This window comes from Rhagoletis zephyria, unplaced genomic scaffold (assembly GCF_001687245.7).
Source record: "Rhagoletis zephyria isolate East Lansing unplaced genomic scaffold, Rhagoletis_zephyria_1.1 Rzeph_scaffold_03244, whole genome shotgun sequence".
Lineage (NCBI taxonomy): Eukaryota > Metazoa > Arthropoda > Insecta > Diptera > Tephritidae > Rhagoletis > Rhagoletis zephyria.
In genome coordinates this window covers 44,470-66,404 of record NW_016160327.1, presented here as the reverse complement: position 1 = coordinate 66,404, position 21,935 = coordinate 44,470, and the positions used below count along the sequence as shown (strand labels likewise).

Genomic DNA, 21,935 nt, shown 5'->3' with positions numbered 1-21,935 from the left:
AACTCCTTTCGAAAAAATAGAACCAGTTTGCACATCTACAGGCTAAGTGCTTTAATTTGACACCCCATTTTTGAAAATCGAACGAAGGGTGCAGATCTTTTATGTGGAACAAAAAATCCCTTCGCGTATTACATATATATAGATATTACTTTTTCCATATTTAAAACTCATACTCTGATGAGTCCGACTGGGAAACTTTGAATTTCGAGACTAGATACATATATATGTATGTCGACATATAACTATATATATATGCTTATGTACATTTTCATGTATGCTAATTTAAGTTTGATCTATAGGTGATTTTTGACAAGGTTTCAATTTCACCTGATACATATTGGAATGTTCCTCTCACCTTTTCTATGTATTTATGTATGTAGGTAGGTACATATGTATGTATGTGGACAATTGGTTAGTTTAGTGATGCTCAAACAAACTCATATGGGTAAGTTGCTCGTATTAGCATGGAAGCATAATATTTTAGCGAGCTCGCAGGTGCCCGCGATGTTGACTGCGTGCACCTCTTCTGGGCATCACCTAGCGGTTAGTTCAATTTGATATACATATATATGTTCATACCTAAGTAAATCTTTGCTTGAGAAATCTCTACGTGAGCAAGCGTTGCAAATTGATTGAAAAAACCGTTTGAAAATAAATTATTTTGAGAATAAGAACTGAGAAATTTAAAGGCTTACCACTCTTGCCAAATTTGGTTAAGAGATTTAGTACTATTGTTTCTTAGTGTAGGTGAATCTAATTGTTTCTATTTGCAATTACTTTTGATTTTAATTTGTATTTAGTATAAAATATATCAACTTTCTTAATTTCGCGAGGTTTTAACTCTGAATACTTTTTCATAAAGTTTTGTGGCTGTGAGTCTTAAACTCAAAATAATTTACCAAATAATTCTTTTATGGATGTTAATGAATTGGACAATTTAGATTTTCATTTCCACTTCACAATTTCATGGCACTAGAATTGTCTCCCGGGTGCAATGCGAAAATAGAACAAAAATAATGTGAGAAAATATTGTTAGACATTCGGCGGTTTGCAGTATGTGACCAATGAATTATGACTAATGAGAAACAAAATTCCAAAGGGTCTCTTTCAGCTGTTGCATGTTTCTATGGATTGCAGCGGCTCTCCTCAGCCCCGCCTGAATCGGTTTGTTCGTCAATCGCTGTATTTAAGCTCAATTAATGATAGGCCCAAGAAGTGAGCTATTTGGTCGGGGTCGGACCAAAAGTAGAGGGGTGTTAGTTGGGTGGGATTGAGCTGGGACGTGAAGAGGTAGTTGGGTTGGTGTGGGCAGTCTCCATATGCCGGACACTCATCAGGGATAATGGAGTCGAGTCTGAATAGGTAGCTGTTGAGACGGCTACAATATCCAGATCATAACTGGGCTAGAGTAGCGTGGGTCTCTCTTGACAATTCGAGCTCCGAGTCTGCGATTGGTGGAGATTAGACTCCAATCACGGCACTCATGGGTCGATGACCCACTTCCTTATGAATGCCGTTGAACCCTCGTCGGCTCAAGTGCTTCGCCAATGCATGATGCGGACGCTCCTTCTCGAGCAAGGGGATGTTCACGTCTGTGACACTCCCACTGAGAATTTCGTTATGCTCCCGTTATGCAGGTGGTGTTCAAGCAACATCAGAAGGCAGCATCCTGTCGCTGTCCGGAGTGCGGCAACACGTCTGTAGCCGCCTCCACCGCGTCCAACTAGTTTCTGGGGACCAAACAGGTGCAGCATAATTGAGAACCGGCCGGTCAATTGTCTTGTATATTTCCAGCAACGTTTCTTTGTCTTTGCCCCAAGTACTTCCGGCGAGCGACTTGGGACCTTGATGCGGCTACATACTTTGTTGATGACAGCAGTTGTGTGCGCAGAGCTTTCCTCGATTTTTATTCTGAAGTAAAGCGTACTGATCTGAAAGTGAACGTAAGGAACAGTCGCCCGACTAGGTCACACTTAACCACTTTAATTTTGAAGATAAGAGAACTTTGCTTACTCGGGTACTACCATTCAAAATGTCCAACTTGAGATTCAACAGAGAATCACGAAGTTCAAAAGGTGCTCCTGTGGACTACTAAATAGGTAATTAAAAGGAAAAGTCTGCCGGTTTAATCATGCCTTTTTAATGTTGTAGGCGGTGATGAAACGGTAGAAACTCTACCTTATTTAACATGCTCTCCCGGTATAACCTGTAGCCACCACCGACTATGGCTCAGTGGTATGAAGCTAATAGAAAAAGTTTGAGGTATAATCCTATCTGTTATCGAAAAATGTATGTTATATCGTCGCTTGGAGTGCAATACCTCGTATCCGAAAAATGCAATACCTCGTATAAGTTAGTCCGAAAACTTCACAAAAAAACGAAGAAACTTACTTAATTCAACACTTTTGAATGGTTTGTAAAGTAGGGAATCGTTGAGACCATGCCAGCTCATACGTGGTATTGCATGTGGCGGATACGAGCTAATGCGCGCCCAGCGATGATATAAAAGTAGTTGGTTTATAAACTGCCATGAATCAAATTGATGGATAATTGAAAACAAAAAAGTGATATCTAACAAAATTGTCTTTTGCTTCACTTACAAACATAAGAACATTATCCTTGAAGGGCTACTTAAATATAGTAATGCATTACAATATTATGGTAATTGTAGAAGTGTATTATCAAAATTAGGCACAACACAGCTAAAGCATCTGTAGTACACATAAAATACACACTAAATGACACAGCGCCGCTGATTAGGTGTGCTAATCAGCTTTCACCAATCACTATGTGAGACCCGAGTTGGTCCGCTATTGAATTTCATAGCAGTATTTTGTAAGTACTCCAATATGCCAAAAATGGACCACATGGTCCAAAGATTTTTGCAGGGTATGTCCACTCAAATACACATGTGTGTTAGAATGGTCTAAGTTTTGTATGGGGATAAAATGCCATCGTAGAAAACGGGCACCCCATCAGTTTTTGCCCTTTTGATATCTGCAACATCTATAATACCTTTCAGTTACTGTAACCAATACTGGCTGCTCAATGGCCTCGAAATGCGCTTCTGAATTCCTTTGAAACTTGCAAAATTATTGGCGATTTCTTTATAAAGAGCCACTGTTGACAAGACAACTGAGCTTGTAATATTTTATAAATTTGAAATATTCTAAATATTCTTAGGTTGCTTAACCAATCGTTTGGCTAAAATGTGTACAATATACTTCTAGAGTAAAATATAAACGTTTCATGAGCATCGTCTAAATTTATACTTAAAAAAGTATAGTTTGCTGCCAGCACCTCATTCGGCAAGACTATAAATTTGGGAAGGTGCCCCGGTATCTGGCAATTTTTTTTGACCACCTTAATGTACGTACATGCATAAATATGTAGGTATACATATACATATGTTTGTATAGATACACATATCCATATATGTATATGCCGCTGTGGTGTAGGGGTAAGCAGTGCGCGCTTCCACTCCGCAGTGCCTGGGCTTAAGCCATGGTCAAAGAAACATCGCAAAAAATTTTGAAAAAAGGTTATTTCTTAACAGCGGTATTTCTGTCATGAAAAAAAGCTTCTCATAAAATTACAATCGCCGTTCGAAGTTGGCGTAAAATTGTAGGTCCTTCCCCTTTGTGTGACAACATCAGCGTGCACGCAACAAATCGGAGGAGAGGAGAGGCCAAACAGGAATATATGTATGTGTAAGCGCATATGCAGTCCATGCGCGCCTACTGAGATATTTTGTTGATTAATGCAGAAATTCTATTCTCTTGCGAATGTGGAACTGTCTATGTGGTTTTGGCAATGACAGTTTGTAGTGGTTACAACAACAGTTGAAAATGGAGTTGCGAAATGTGCCGCAAGCCGGACATCCTTCGAGATTCTCGAAATAGTTGGAACTAAACAGCGAATATGTGGGGCAAACGTTAAGACGAAAGTTTCAATGAGGTAAGTAGTTAAAATTCTGGCAGTCCAATAAGCTACATACATCCCATTAAACAATATTCGGAGTGCTCAGAATTTATGAGTCTAAAATGAGTATTTCTTTCGACATAAAAATGATTCTGAGACCGGTCTGGTTGACTGACTCGTTTCTCATTTATGTACGAGTTGACTCGCCTTTCGACTACACACAGTTGAGTAACTCAGAGTCAGGCCAGAGTCATGTCGGTGTAACTAATACATATTTAATCTCACGAACACATCCAAACCGACTCGCGAGTCAGACGCACCGTGTATGCCGTGTCATACTTCAGACTATAATATGATTCCTAACTTGGACTGAATATTTGTATATGTGGTGACAAGTAAATAATACAAGTATTCAGTGCATTTTTTATATATTTTAGGTATGCAAGTACTCACCTATCCACGGATATGCAGCACAAATGCAAAATGCTCGCGGTTGAGAAGTAGACATCCAAACTGTTCCACAAATCGCAAACAAACGTGCCGAAATTCCAGCTGAAAGGCAAAGTAAACCAGAAAATGATTTACAATTTATGATAGTCAAAACAAATAACTTATGGGTGTAAATGAAAAATTTTTTAGGACAAGTACCTAGGTATAAATTTATATTGCAAATGAATGATGTTTCTTAAAGGTTGCTCTAAATTTCCGAATGCACATTTGGGGTCGGATTGCGAGTAATTATGAAAGTGCCGGAGCAGTAGTCCTGAGGGTATAAATATGTGATTTTTTAGATAATATCAAATTAAGTATCTGCCATCACAGCAACATATATAGGTTACATTTTTAACCAATCTGGTATATTTTCGGTAATGCTGAATTACCACAAGGCATTACGATGGCAAAACGGTATTTCTTTTAAAAAATTCCATGCGGAAAAAGATATAATGACTCTTTATATGTATATAGTGGTACTTGTATTTTCTAATGCCCAATATTGTTACTAAAAATTTTGTCATTTAATGCCTAGTGAAAACTCAGCATAAGAATCATGGCTGCGCAGAAATGCCTAAACGATTTTTCATCAAAATTTAGTTCAGTGTTTCTTTAACTATAAAAATTGCTCCTTTTTAAATCTCACTAATTTTAAAATTCGTGGTGGAAGTGGTTTGTTTTTTATGTAGTACTCTAGTATAGTGCACGGACTTTACCACTTTCTAGGAAGATGTACGTATTTTTTAGCTGTATTTTATTTTCTATAATTTTTGCCAACAAAGACTAAAAATCGATCAATATTTTCTCGAAAGAAAACATACATATTTTAACATGGAATATAACTAAAATAATTATGAAAAGTTAACACTGACCATAACCAATTTAAAAGTGAAATTGTATCTCTATCAACTATTTATGGAAATACTTTTCGTTGTCAATACTTTTTTTTGTGGGAGACTGCCAAACGAATGGTGTGCAAACTTAAAACATTTCAAAACTTAAAAAAATTTTTAAGTGCAGAGTAATTGTTGGATTTAATGTAAAATGGGGCCAGAATCAAGGCATCCGTGATGGAATCAAATTCGTTTCGAAATTTTCTTTACAGCCTTTGGTAGCGAGTTCGCTGTTTTCAGTTCAAAAATGTGTTTTAGAGAAAACAGCTGTCATTTTGTTTCGTTCGATTCGAATCGTATTTCATTCGATCACGGGTGCCACAATTCGGGTCCACATTTATGTATTACATATTTATGCGTTTTTGTTGAATGTATTATTGTTTTAGTACCAGGTTGACCGAGCTTTGCCCGGAGTGCATATACTTGTTAAAGTTTTCATGATTTGGATAGCTTTAAAAAAATATTTTGGAAATAAACAAAAAAAAATATTTCGATATCTATTGAGCAAATTCCTTACTATAAAATTTATGTGGCAACCCTATAGCGAAATACTCTGGAATGGATGGTACATATCTTTTGATCGTATATGTACTGTGTATACATAAAATAAAAATGTTGATTGAAGGTGACAAAATAAATGTTTGTATTACATAGAAACGTGGCAACCCTTTCATTGGAAATTTCTCTGGGTATCTATGAATAGTATCGCCCGAGACGAAAATCCAGCTGCTTTGGTAGCACCATCTTTCGCTTTCATTTATCCTAAATGAGTAAAAACTATCTAATATTGTCTCCTTAAAAAAAATATGTACCAACTTCTACCAATTGGTTTGGGCCGAGACCAAATACCGCTGCCCCATTTGACTTTCTTTGCCGCTCTTCCCGAATACAGAAAAGGTACTTCTACACTTGGATATTCCATTGTATTCGTGGGCGCGCTTGCTTTCATTTTTCGCTCATGTATACTGATAATTATCGCAAATAGTTTGTACGAATGCCCAAGTCAGCACAATCGCACTGAAGATTAGATATATGTTTCTATAACTAATTTCGGGAATAGCCATAGCTTCTACCTTTTGGGCTTTTTGGCTTTTTCCAATTTTGCAAAAGCAAAAACTGTCGAGAAACTCAATTAATATTGCGAATACGATATCGATATAGAAAGCTTAAATTCTGATATAGTTTTGTAGCAGCTGAATCACTACTCGGGCCTGATAAAACCCTGTCTGGTTTAAAGGCATCAAGGTGGCGATTCTTCATGAAGTCATGGCATGAAATATCAGTTTTTTAAATACTTTGATAATTAGGAAAACGCTGAAAGTAATTTTTGCATGGCAAAATGTACGTATGTACATACACCTGTACATACATCAGCTTTTGCTTAAGGTTATATTTTTTCTCTTTTTTCTGTCTGCTTTTGCTTAAAGTTATATTTTTTCTCTTTTTTCTATCTAGATCCCTATCCCTACCCGTGTTCGTTCTAATAACATTTTTGGTGTTCTGTTTTCCGTTATCTTCATCTTTACCTTTATATTCTATTGATAACAAAATCGATAGTAACATCCAACAAAATATTGATAACTAAACCGATAAAAATATCGATAACAAAATCGATGACAAATTGGACAAAAATTTTGATTGCAAATCTATTGGTAGCAAAGTCGATCAGAAAATCCATAAAAATATCGATAACAAAAATCTATTAGAAAAACGATAAGAATTGACTGCAAAAATATCGATAAAAAAATCGATAAATAATCGATAAGAAAATCGATAAACAACTGACATAAAAATCGAAAAATAATCAATAAAAAATCAATAAAAAATATCGATAACGAAATCGATAAAAGATATCGCTAACAAATTTGATAGAAATACTAATAACAAATGCGATAATAAAATCGATAAATAATTGATAACAATACCGATAACAAAATCGATAAATATTGATAACAAAACAATTAAAAATATCGATAACAAAGTCGATAACAATATTTCTTAAAATATCGATAACAAAATCGATAACAAAATCGATAATAAAATTGATAAATAATTGCTAACAAAATCTATATCAAAATCGATAACAAAAATAATAACAATATCGCAAACAAAACCGTTAAAAATATCGATTAAAAAATCGATAACAAAGTCGATAAAAATATCACTTATTATATCCACAATTCCGAAAATATCGATACCAAAAGCGATAACATTATTGATAAAAACTTCGATAACAAAATCAATTAAAACTATTGACTGTTATATCGATAACTCCAGAGAATTACGAAAATCTTTACAATCCCAAAATAGTTCCCAGGTTGAGTAGTAAGCTTTTTTATTAAAGTAGGTCTTTCGCTTTTTGTAATCCAAGTTTTTATCATCGATCCATTTTCGCTGCTTTGAAATAATCTGCCTTATCCTGAGTGTAGCCCAAAAAAAAATTCACCCGAAAATTTTAAATCCCCCATAGTAAATACATGGAAACCAAAATTGAAAAGTGAACCGGTTCGGGGAAAATGAAATTCATGATAAGGCTGAATTTATTCTATTCTCTCTTGTTTTACTCTACTAACTAGATCAGGCAATTTTTGCAGCATTTCAATTGTAGTTAAATACTATGAAATTTCATCTTGAATATCTCTTTTTCATTTTACAAACTCTTCTCTGTACCGTTGTGTTTGTTACAGCTTAAATGCCCCCATTAGTGCTTAATCAATTTTCATGCATAATTTTCCAACTCTTTGAGTATTAACTCATTGATCTTTCAGTTGGAAACTTTTGAAAACGTATGTACATGTGTATATATATATGTATGCATGCATGTACATTTGTACAAAACTAGGAAAATTCGATGAAATTTTCATTAGGTTTCATGAAAATCCAGCTTTTTGACTAAATCCTTTAGAAATATTTTGGGTATACAATTTTGTAGCCCTTTGAATTTTAGCAGAATATGATGACAGTTTGAAGTTCCTACAAATTACCGTAGATTTTAGATTTTTTTTTTTTTTGTGAACTGTCTCCTAAATAAAAATAATGCCACTTTCTCATACACAAAAAAAAAAATTCAAACATTAATGTTAACTTGAAGAAACTTCAAACTTATTTCACTAACATTCAAATTATTTCAAAAAAATCTAATAAACAAGCTGGAAATTTTCATTAATGGATATTTTGTTGAGTATTCCTAGTTTTTGTACAAAGCCTGGAATTTTAGTCAACTATGAATAAAAAAAAACCAAATTACAAAAATTGTTTAACATGAAAGACTTTGCGATTATTAACAAATCCTTTCTTTCGTTTAGTTGCTTCTTTTGACTGGCAGCAACTGTATGTACGCTGAGAAATATTATCATTTTTCATTTTGCCTACAAAGGAAGGACAAGAAGTACACTCGAATATTTGCCATGGCGTTTTAGAATTTTTTCTAAAACTTCTAAATGTTTTGAATACCAGAAATCGAATTTACTTGACATTGATAAAAAGTTACATCTTTAAAGACATTAATAACGAAAATACGGTGATCAGGAGGCACGGCTTTGAAGTTTAAAATAAATATTTTTTGATAATCTAAGAATAAGTACCTTCAGAAGGTTTCAAAAAATAAAATACACATGCATGACAGTTTTATGTTTTAATATTTAACCGGCGCACGGTTAAATATTAGCCGATTTAAAAAAACCAGATCTCCTTATTTTCGATGTTCTTCAATAGTAAGGGGTCCGCTGGCTAGAAAAAATTTTAAATTTGTTTTAATACTCGCGAATGCATTTATCTTATTTTAAGAGAATTTATTTAAAAGATCTGTGATAATTTGCAAATACCCTTTGCCCCAGTTCAATGATGTGTCGCAAAATCAAAGAAGAAAGTAAATCAACCGAAATTTGTATTCGTGCAAGGAGAAATGAAAATAAAAAAATTGAATTTTCACTCAAAAGTGTTGGTTAATTGAATAGTATACTATAGTAGGTTTATATATAGTTACGGTGACCATCCGTCCTGTATTATACGGGACAGTCCTCTTTTTTGACCCATTGTCCTGGTAATTTATTTATTTTATACGGACGCCAAATGTTCTGTATTTCTTTTAATGCCCTGTATTTGTCCCGTATTCGGTGTTCCGACGCCTTAACAGCTCATTAAAATAGCATTGCCAATGAACGAGTTTTAAGTGATGTCGGTATATGATTGTAATTTTCTTTATAAACAGTTATTATTTTCTAATTTGAATGCCTGTGGTTCGAATCGAGGAATACATACAGCGGCCAAAATAGAAATTAGGACTCGACATTTTAGTAAGTTTGGCTATTTTTCCTCAGTTTATTATTTATTTTATGAAAGTAAAGCTCTTTTAGTAACAAAAACCATATAATACCAAACTTCCAACTTTGTGCGAAAACTATAAAAATTAATTCTACAATATTTCGCCAAAATTTCAAATTTTTTAATTAGAATCTTTAGAAACAAATTTGGTTTGCAGTTTTGTAACTCATTAAAATTTAGTATAATAAAGTGCGAGTGGAAAGTGCTGCTCATTTGCTTTTCTTTCAAAAAAAAAGGTCGAACATACATACTTACTTTATATGAAAAAAATGCGTAACACAAAAATTAGTGTTAAACCTTACCGACTTAAAGTGCACTTTGTTATACTAAAATTTAACGAATTTTTTTTAACAAATTTTACGGGGTAAAAATCTCGAGAAAATTATCCTATCAATTTGTGATGTTTCCATAGGGATACTGTTTCAGGGAAAACAGTGTGAAAAAAATTTCCAAAATTATTTTTTGTCCCGTATTCGGCTCTCATAAATATGGTCACCGTATATATAGTACATACAAAAGAGAAATAAGTTGTTGCTTGCTTTGATGTTGCTCATACGCCATGTAGGCGGATGACACATAAAGCTTAGGGTAAGAAATAAATTGAGTTTTCATCTGTATATACGCATATGTACATAAGCGTGTATGTCAAAATAAATAGAACATGAAAAACGACGTTATAAATAAATTAAAACTTGCTTATATAAATAAAACAAAAAATAATTTTAAATAATATTTCGCATTTCAACACTTCGCCGACAGCTATCTAGTTTGTCGTTCTCTAAAAATAACTGAATGAAAAAATAAATAAACGTATGTATGTATGTGGTTATTCATGTACATATTTTCTTTTCATTCATGACTTTTCAAAACAAATGCGGTTTTGGCAGAAAAATATTTATTTTGATTAATAACATACATAACTTTTCTCTGAAAAAATTGTTAATGATTCGAAAATTTTTAATAAATATTTTAATAATTTTTTGTCATCGAATTATTTTGTCTCTGGGTTTCATGGCCATATTTTATTTCGTTCAAATTTTTCAACAGTTATGTACATATTTAGTATGTCTGGGACATATTTACAAAAAATCAAGTAGTCATATTAAAATACTCCAGCGCGCTAGATACTACTTAAATGTAATGTTAAGTGAACCTGAGTAAAGCTCCCATTCAAAAGACTGACGATTCGGGTATGACGCAGATTTTGGAAACTGAGAAAAAGAAGGCCCTTTTTAACTACTTAAACCCGTAGGATTTTTACACAGTCAGTTTTTTTTGACGCCGATGCATAATGTGTTAAATTTCCATTACGATTAGTAATCATTATTTTTTTTCATTTTTTTATTTTAATGATTATTTTAATTTTCTTACATAACTCAGGCATTAATAATTAATTATTAATTTTAATTATTAATTGCCATTAAAAAAATCAAATAATTAGAAATAATCAGATTGTCTTTTTTTTTAAGTATTTCTTTATTTTTAATTGTTTGATTATTTTTAATTATTTGATTGTTTTTAATCATTTGATTGTTTGTAAATATTTGACTTTCTGCAGGTATTTGACTATTTCTAATTATATGATTATTTTTTTATTGTTTTTCCAAATAGATGCAGCTGTGTTTGGCAAGCAAATTTTTATAAGTTAGTCTTAAATAACTGAAACCAAATTCACTGTACGAGTAAATATTTGTACTGTAGTTTACAAGTAAGAAATGATTTCTCATAAGCATTTTTAATGTGAACTGTTTTTGCTATTCATTAATACTTCTAGAAAGAATTTTGTAGAGACCACATTGAAGCAGATCTTCCATATAGACATAGGGATGTATGTATATTAAAATTTTTTGTCTTTATTTTGACCTAAAAAAAGCATACAATGAACTTAAAATAATATACAAAATGCCTTTTGCGGTTCCTACTACCACTGAAAAGGATTCCTTGATGCAGGAACAACAAAAATATCTGTTTAAAACTTTTTAAAGAGTTCATCTCATACTGTTTTCAGTTAAAAAAAAATTAAAACAAATTGAGAACCCCCTAATTTGAAGGTGATTTGAAAGGTGAAGGAACTTTTTTTTTATCCAACGAAATTATTTTTGCTCGATTTTCTATCTAAAAGGCTTTAAAATGCTGTTATTTCGCTAGATGTTTTTGTATTCAACATATTACATTTTGTCAATATCTACACTGTGCGGTGTTTGACAAGAACTTTTAATTTGCTAATTTCTTATATATCATTCACACTACAGCAGTAACCACAGAAATTACATTCCCGAACATTGTACAATATATTATTCGTAAGTTGAAATAAACTAAAAATAATCAAACAATTATATTTATCGTATAATTAAAAGAATCCAAAACAATTCAAAATAATCAAATAATTGTATTAATCTTGCAATCAGAAATAATTAAATAATTATATTAATCGGGTAATTAAAAAATTTCAAAAATAATTGGAAGTAATCAAAAATAACGAAATAATTATGCAATTAAAATTAATTAATTAATTAATTAAATTTTTTTTGAAAGTAATTAATTATTAATCATTAAAAAGGTGCAAATAATCGTATTTAATCATTAAATGGTTGCCCAACAAGAACATGCTTTAATTAATAATCATTATGATTATTAATCATTATTTAACAGGTCCGTTTCCAACTCGTTTGCAATTTGCAATCACTATGCCAATTGTACCTATGAGATATTTGTCTTGCACTAAAATATTTTTATGACTATATTCATTATGCCACCGCAATTTCAGCGCCATTTTCAACTACAAGTAAGTTTTGCTGCGAGTTTCTATGTCCCTAGTTATTCCCTATCTGCTGTTTCCTTTATTTCGTTTTTTGCCAATTTCCCAACAATGTCATAATCATTTCATTTGCCAAACTTTTCGAGTAAAGGAAACTTGTACTGCATTTTTCTACCTACATATTAACATGCATACATACATACATATGCATGTACAAGTATATTAACACACCGTCACAGTCTCTTCGCCCCATTCGTTTTCATTTCACTTATTACCCGCAAACCCGTGCATATTCTCTGTTTGTACATAGTCACTTGAGCGTGGTCGTGCAGCTCATTATATAATCTACAGCAGCGATTCGCGAAACGAGCGAAATTCGCATAAAATTTTTTAACTAAAATAAAGAAAAAAAACATTGAAAAATGAGCAAACGAAAAAGTGAAAAGTGCCTTTGCGTCTTTGGCAAGGGTAAAAAATACTAAAGCTAACTGGAATGTTGGAGGGATCGTGGCGCAATGGACGGTGAAATACTTTCCCAATCACATATTTCAAGTATAAATACACATTCCTGCATACATACATGTAAATATGTCTGAATTACTGGCACTACCACCTGTACAACAACACCTTCGCTCATTTTGACAAGCGAATTTATCACCTGGCGACACCACGGCGGTGATTGTGAACGAAATGAAATGGAATGGGGCGGCAATGGGCAGACAACTTCCTCCCTTCGATGACAACGGCAGTTGGTGGCATAGTGCCTTTCGTAGAGCGATCAACCGTAAGAAAGCGCATACAAGAAAGGTAGAAGTTTTTGGGTAATGGCACATGAAGTCTAGCAAAAAATGCCTTTGATTGCTGTCAGCGCCGGTACAGTTCCTTTCATAATAAATTTACCTGCCAAGAACTGAAGCAGAAAAGAAGAAGAATTTATCAAGGCAAGTAGTACATACTATTTGTGTATGTATGTAAGTAGATAGTCATGATTTAAATGAGTTTTAATTGGGTCGTTGACGGTTTCACCGTAGTCACTGACATTGCTGCAATAGCGACACACTTATTTTGTTATATCTGTCGGTGCGGTTGACTCGTGCCTCAGTAACATATAATACTCACTCGGATACGTAACTGAAGCCTAAATGTATGCGAAATATTTTCGCTTCGTTATCGTTGAGAATTTATTCTGCACTTTGTGTGTGTGCGTCGTTGTGGCATATAAGGATGAAAGTGAATTATCAATATTTAAATTTAAAGGAAGGTTTAAAGCTCTATTTAATCAAGCTATTCGTCCCTGCAGTGTTATTAAGTCATTACATTTACTTGACTTCAAACTAACGTGGAGTCGTAACAAGGGGGAAAAAGCAAAAAGGCGTTAGCAGCATATACATAATACCTGCAAATAAATTAAATACCTGTAACCACAAGTAATTCATAGAATATGCGCCACAGTCCGTCAGCTTTCTTATTTAAAATATAAGCACTATGTATTTAGGTATGTATGTTCCAGGCATTGCAGTGCTCACATATTGACAAGGTTTGATTATATAATTTATTATTTTTTTAATTTTAAATATACTTTTATAAAAATTATAGTTTATTCTTTAACAAAAACCTTTAAAATGCAAATTTCAATCTTTGTCCAGTATTAATAAAAACCATCGTAAAAATGTCGAGCTTTTTAGCTAGACTTCTCCGAAGGATTTCGAGTATGAGTATTTTTGAGGGGTACCACCGAAACTGAAAACAGTATATAGTTGTAAACAAATATTTTATAATTTCATTGAAAAATAAGCGAAAGAACAACCGCGAGCTCTCAAGTGATCTATATGTGCGTAACCCTCCGCCCTACATTTGAAGCTTTTAATGTAGCCTAGCACTTCCAAGGGCGCTTTGCATCAAATTTCAAATGGATTAAGCCTGCAGCAGTGCCCCGTGTAGTACCTAGAGAGAGTTTTGAGCTGCTCTTTGCCTAAATTGAGTAGTTTCGTTGAAGCTTCTTTTGAAGGACAGATAAATTATTTTTACCCTGGACATTTTTTTTTGCCGAGTTACTTATGGTCTCCTTTATCAGTGCTTTGGTGAGCCCGAAAAAGGGTTCCGGACCATAAAATACTACGTTAGCCCACTGTTTCGCAAGGCAGTCAGCCTCCTTATTACCATCATGTCCCTCATGCCGAATGTGGCCACCTATTTCATAGCTCAAAGAAGTACAGGTTAGGTTGGGTTAGGCTAACGTGGCGAGCCAATTAACAAATTTCGAATGCGGCTAATTACGACCACTGAGAGCTCAGTGTTAGTTGAGGAGTGCGAGCCAAAATGCTTCCATCTTAGCCTCGCGATGGTTGGACAGTCTAAAAAATAGTGTGGAGATGATTCCACTTCACCTTGCTCTTGACAGCTGATACCAAAGGGATCAGTTGAAATTCCTAATCTTACCGCAGAAGTCCCGAAACCTGAGTATAGGTAGAGAAGGAGCTGGGAGGCATTTCGGAGGCGCTGTAATCTATGTGTTCAGGGCGAAGCCAAAGCCGCCCGGAAATCCGGAGTGTTACCATCCGGTTTCCCTTAGCATAATAGCAGTTCGTGCTGCCACAATTCTATCTGCAATATCCTCATGGGCCGTGTTCAACATGACGTTAAGCGCCAGTGTCGTTCCTAATGCTCCACTAATTCCTAATGTACAAGCGGGTTCCACCAGACAAGGGCCCCGTGAAACAAGATAATCATAAATCTGGTTCGATAAAGCTAATGAATTACTTTTTACCAATAGCTCCCCGACAGCAGTACAAAACAACCAACGCCTTTTTTACTTGACCCTGTCTGAGAGCCGCAGTCGAACAACCGCACTCCCACTTTTTCCAGTTCCTCTGGAAAGTTGCAGGCGCTCCCCCATTCCGCTGCGACAGTTATGTCACAAAGAAAGCTGCAGATAAGCCTTATTAGGTTAGTTTCAACCACCAGATTATGAATAGACTTCATTATTGCTACAGTGTAGTATCCACCGACCTTGCAATAAGCATGTTGAGCTCTTGAAAGATATTCATCTCTCTTGAGGTTTTAGCGATAACGAAGACAGACTGATAGGCCTAAAATCACTAGGAGAACCATTAGAGTCTTTTCCGGCCTTCGGGATAAACGCAACACTGACTACGCTCCAAGCCTTGGTCACATTACTCATGCCACAGCTCCCATTCTAATAACACTGTAGTCTTTCCTCCAAGAGAATTGAGGATATTGAGGCAAAACAAAGCTTAATAATAATAATGCAAATATTTTGCCGCTTACACCTTTACTAAGTGTTAGGCCGAGCTTCTCCTCCAATTTGTGGTGTGCGGCCAGATATTTTTACACAAATAAAGGAATGTGTAGTTTAACGCAGCCTCCGCTAGGCAAACATTTTTGGAGATGTTGTTTTAACCAGGAATCGAATCGTGGTCCTTTAGAGTGGTAACACGCAGAACCAAACTATTTACTTATATAGTCAATACACATACAGAAGGTTTAATATATGTATACCATCGTTTGGATAACGCAACCCCTTGCTATGTAAATACTGGGTCGTGTACGCAATTTTAGTTGAGGAGTCGAGGAGTATCCTAAGTTGAGATCAGGATGAAAGTTGCAAATACTTTGAGATCTTTCTTGAAAAATAACTATGAGAAATAACTTTAACTATGTTAATAAAATCAATACACAGATGGATGGTTAAGAAATTATATTACTTTTCCAACGAAACGAAATGATTGCAACATTGCTAGCAAGTCTTATAAATCCAGAAATGCCAAAAAATACGATAAATACAAGACTTGGTGCAAATAGATTTTGTGAAGCATTTGGTCTATGCATATATATATTTTCGCCACCGCAAGTGGCAAATGAGCTTTCGTAAGACGCTTTTTCATGGCCGACATACAAAAGTACCTGGATCCTAACGCACTTTAGACCGACTTGTGAACAAAATTTTCCAATTGCATCCCCAAACCTCTTTTTTTAGGGTTTAAAAAATTTGATTTGAGAGATATTTGTGGTCATATATTTAATTTTAAAATTTTTGTTGTGACTCAATTTGAGAGTTGGATAGATCATTGAACATATATTTTTAGTACTAAGCATCCTTCTTTGAGTCTGTCGACCTTGAGATCTTCCTTAGTGTATCTAATTCTAATAAATCCTACCCGACTAATTGCAAGTTTGTTCTCAATACAAAAAGTCGTACCAATAAATTTATAAATAAGAGAGTTTCAGCGACTATTTATACCGGCATACATGCTGAAGTTGTTGTTAAATATGGCTGTCACACATATAAGTAACCGAGCATATTTTAAATCGGAGGGGACTTTTGACATTTAATTTGTTTGCATTATATCAAAACTTAACACCAAAAAGCGTACACTTAATTACTTGCTTCCCTGCTTTAGTCGCTCGCATGCTATGGCGTATGAGTAACTTATTGTTGCGGTCGCAAGTTAGTTGTAGAGAACACACAAAGGCCGCAAATGAAATGATAAGCCCACACAAAAACATACCGCAAAGAGGAACTGAGTATTCTGCCTGAGTATACGTATCCATATGTGTATGCATACACATTGCATCAAGTTGACATAGAGCCAAATGTGTAAGCCACAAAACTATATATGTATGTATGTAAATTTACATACTGTTATATAATAGTAGCAAAAACAATAGAAATTAATAATAGTCAAAAGAATCATAGTGAAACTTTATATGTAAATAATCAAAAAGTTAGCCTCCCGGAAGTTTTCAAATAGAGATTTATAAAACAAGAAACAAAATTGGGGAAGGATACTGGAGTTTCTGAATTATAGTAGCTGGGACGAGTTAGTTTAAATTTAAGCGTTTTGAATAAGATAATACTTTAAAATGTCTTTCTTCAAAACATGGCCAAGTTGACGACAGGAAATTAGTGAAAACTTAAAGGTCTTTCCAAGAAGGCCGTGCCAAGTTTTATATAAATATATTTACTGGCAATAAACCCTTCCGCAAATAAATTATAAAACTTTGTGCATTTATTTCATGACTCCTACAAGTTCATATATAACTTAAAACTAATTGAATATACGATCGAATACATATTATTAAAGGGAAGCGTTTAAACTATTTTTGCATAGATTAAAGTAGTATTAAGCATGTCAAACTTTAACTTGATGCATTCCAGCTTTAATTTTTACTTCTATTTAAAAGTGCGTTAACCCTTGTGTGCCCGACCGGGTACTTGGGTACCCATCGACACATATTACATCAAATAACTTTTTTTTCTTGAAACAGTTTTTTATAATCCTCTCGGATCCACACGATCAGATTGATTTTGCATGGAGAAATGCACTTAAAATACTTTATATTTCTTTTCAGCCCAGAAAATTTTGAATTTGAAGAATTTACATGAATAGTTCTACCGGGGTACCCACTAGCGTTGCCAAATGTCCTGTAAATGTCGGGACGTCCCGTATTTTGCATTAAATTTGAAATATTCCGGCGGAATAAAATTTTTCCCGAATTTTCGACAATTTCATTATTCATTTCAACCTACAAACTGCTACTGAACATGGTCAAGCTTTAACGCGGCTATTGAGAAAATGTCATTGCATGCAACCCTGTAAGAGAAATATAGCTACAAATTACCATTGATTTTTTATCGTATATGCTATTATCTCGAAATAGATCTTATGATGCAAATTTGTTCTATATCCCACAACGCATCCTCTGGTTAAATATTGCAGCTGAAATCCTTATAGTTACGCCAAAAATTGACTGTATATAAAAAAAATCACAAAATTTTAAAAATTAGAAAAAAAAAACACTACAGTAAAATTTGGTTTCTGGCATATACGATAATTTCGAACAAAGGCGTCGATATAAATAAGGCATGAACAAAACTAACTTTTATATGGAAGAAAATGCGCCACACCATCCACAAAAAAAAACCTAAAAAATCAATGGTAATTTTTAACGACCTTAAGCTTGCATTTTGTGATATTAAAATAGAATGGGCTATAAAACTGCACACAAGAAATCTTTCTAGGAAATCTAATTAAAAAATCGAAGTTTTGATGAATATTTTTTAACCTTAGTTAGTTTTTGTGAACCTTGTGCAAGCTTTGAAAGCTTTATTTATGTTGTATCTGTTATACTAGTTCGACCCATATTTATTTCAAATGAAAATTATGAACAACAAATACTTAATTTTTAATAAATAAATAAAGTTGCCAAGACCATCATTTTGAATTTTGCAGCGTTTGTCCCGTGTGGCTGAAAAAAACTTCTGGCAACATTAGTACCCACATACAAAATAGGCGAAAGAATGTATAAATAAATACATATGGTATAACAAATAATACTGTTTTTCAATTGTTTGTTTATTAAATTGAGTTATAATGAATAACAATAAAAATAATATTTGGTTTACTAAAATAGCAAAAACAATTTTTTTATTATTTCTTAGACAAAATAAAAATAAAAAATTGTGAATTTTGAAAAAATGTACATTTGCAATTTATTTTTTTCGAATCTTTAAATTAATAAAAAACTAACTGCTTTGAAAATCTTTTCGATATCATATTCCAAAAGGGTTTTGATAGCGAAGAATTTCAAGAAAACGTGTTAAAAATTACAAGTTCGGGCAAAATCGATAAGTTTATCGATATACACTTATTTAGTCTTAAGGCCCATTTTAGAAAAGTTAATAATCTTGTGTCTTGTTAACAGTTTGTTGTAAGTCCTTAGTTATTGAATTATTGTATTTCCGTAAATTACCGTTATATATCTGATTTCAAAAAGTCCCAACGGGTTTCTTAGTGAGGCTCTAGGCGATGTTCACACCAAGTTTGGTGGGGATTGGTGAAGGGATTACAGAGATATAGCCATGCCCATTTTCGAAAAATTTTTAACTGTCTTATTTTATGCAAAAATTTAATGTTGAAAACCAACTTTCCACAATTTTGTTCCAGTATTTTTGCGTATTTCGAAAATACCGTTATATGGGAGGTGGGCGTGGTTATTGTCCGATTTTGCCCATTTTCAATCCTAACCTACCCTGGTACCAAATTTCCTTGAGATATCTCAATTATTTTCTCAAGCTATCTTCTGCACGGACAGATGGCCAGACGGAAGGGCGGACAGATATGGCTTAATCAATTTCTCTTTTCGTTCCGAACATTTATGTATACATTTATCTATATCTATCTCGATTCGTTTTGGCTGTTACAAACAACCGTTATGTGAACAAAGTTATATTTGAAAAAAAAAGTGTCCTAAGAGAAAAAAATTAAAAAACAGAAAATGTGAGTCTCAAAAGCTTACACATATTAATGTATGTCAAAAGCCAAATCCGATTTTCGGACAATTTTATTTTGCCTAGGCAATAGATAGGAGAAACGAGTTAAGTTTGCTAAACCGCGTAGACGGAGTTGGAAGGATGGGGGCTATTTTTTTGAAGCTAACTGAAATGTAAATATTCATACTAGAATCTACTAGTTCTGCTTAGGCCTAATTGGTTTCCGATAGCGGGCTTAGGCCAGTCCAGTTTGATCTAGGCGGTTTATTCTATCGTATGTAAGTAGAACTAGTTTAGCCTAGGCAATTTGTTTGTCAATAGGATTTGGCCGTTAAAATAGATATATGTGTGGTACATTATGTACATACTCGCACTTTCAAATGTAGCAGGAAATATTTCAAGCCCTGAATGTATGCATATGGGGCGTTCTATACCAAAAGTGACCGGGTTCACACTTCATGTGTTTAATTTGTTTCAAATTTTTAGGGGTTGATGCATAAACATAAATAATAAATAAATATTAAATTTGAGCTTGAGTAATATATTTTTAAAAACTTTTCTAGCACAAAAACAAAAACCAAACGATTTAATAGTTTTCCAAATATCTCAAGAAAGGAGCGAAGAAACAACTTGAAAAAATCACACATACACAAATCAAAATTATCTATGAAAACATATATTGAAAAAAAAAGATTTCTTGAAAAATTTTTCACATACAAATTGTATGATAAAAAAATAGTTTTTGAAAATACGTATATTTGATTTTTTTTTTCACCGAAGTTGAGTAAAATGAGTACACTCAAAGCATAACAAGGTAGAAGTCATGATAAAAACATAGCAAGGTATAACCGTTCTCTCAATTTATCGGCCATGATTTTTTTTTGAAGTTTGCCAACATTTTAAAATCATATAAAAGTGAAAATAAAAAATTGAAATTGTTCGAAATTGTTGTTGCTTGAGATTGAAAATGAAAATGTGTGTGTGTTAAAAGTGACTCTCAGCGGTTCTACCTTACTATATTTTTATCATGGTAGAAGTGATTTCGACATTTCTCTCTTTTGAACTGCGACTGAAATTTCCACTCTTAACCCTATACTATTCAAAATTTTTTCTTTATATAAATTTTCAATAGGGGACTCTTCACGTCTGGTCGTGACTTTATTTGTTGCCTATCGCAGCCGAGTATTTATAAGTGGACGCGTTTGGTCCCAGTTGCAGGATTTATCATGCTGAATATGGAAAGAAAATCTCCCTTTCATATACATTAATGGATAGGCCAAATTTCAAATATTGGTCTGATATGAATGGAAAGGAAATTTCGAATAGCAAAAATTTAATATCTAAATTATTGAAGTTAAGTTCTGATGTAAATTTAGAAGAATCAAAAATTTTTTATATTCTTTAGAATTAAGTATTTGAATAAAAAGATAAATGCTCAAAAACATTGGGATAGTAAAAGCAAGAAAATTGTCAAAACGGTTTTATAAATGAATGTGTTTCATTTAGTGTGTAATTTTGTGTAAGTATGCATTCCCACATTTACATTAAACCGAAAATTCAATAAATAAAATGAAGCTGATTCTGATGAGATTTTAAATATTTTCATATTTACAAAAACTTTAATTTCAAAGATGTTGAGTTCAATCAAATATGGTAAATGCATAACAAATGGTTAACTTCTTTATTTACATTTTTTGACATTACAGTCAGGTATGAGAGAGCTCGACTGAATTGTCACTTCTACCTTGTTGAATATGCCTTGAGTACACTCATATAATTTTCTAAAATTTTTTTTTTAGTATACAGTCTTGTAGGCCATTAATTAATTAGTATAATAAGCGCAAGCTTTAAGCGATTGCAAAACTGGTGCAATTTTTTTTTTAATTCTTTGAAAACAGTTTTGCGCATTTTCTTCCGTAAGAAAAAAGTGCAAAATACCGTCACCATAAAAAATATTAAAAATCGACGCAATTTCGCCGTAGCTTAAAACTTGCTCTTTATTATACTTAAACTTAATGAGCTACAAGATTGCATACTCAAAAAAATTCTAAAAAAAAATATAAAAAATTTTAATGTACTCATTTTACTCAACTTCGGTATAAAAACAAAAAATATAACTCAATTTATTGTTGAGTGTACCCCATAATACTATGCTCAAATATGGCGCAATACTCCAAGGTACCAATGTGATTTTTTTTTTAATTTTTTTGAAATGAAATATTTTCAAAAACCAATTTTTTTTATCAAAAAATTT

General features: G+C 33.3%; 1 protein-coding gene across 1 annotated transcript in view; it reads right to left on the bottom strand.

Annotated features, from left to right (window-relative positions):
• Positions 1 to 4,370: 4,370 nt before the first annotated feature.
• Positions 4,371 to 21,935, bottom strand: part of LOC108368670 (octopamine receptor beta-3R-like) — a 33,148-nt gene continuing 15,583 nt past the window's right edge. The window contains exon 3 of the mRNA XM_017623558.1: positions 4,371 to 4,473. Coding sequence (XP_017479047.1) covers positions 4,371 to 4,473 — 103 coding nt within the window. The remainder of the gene's footprint in view (positions 4,474 to 21,935) is intronic.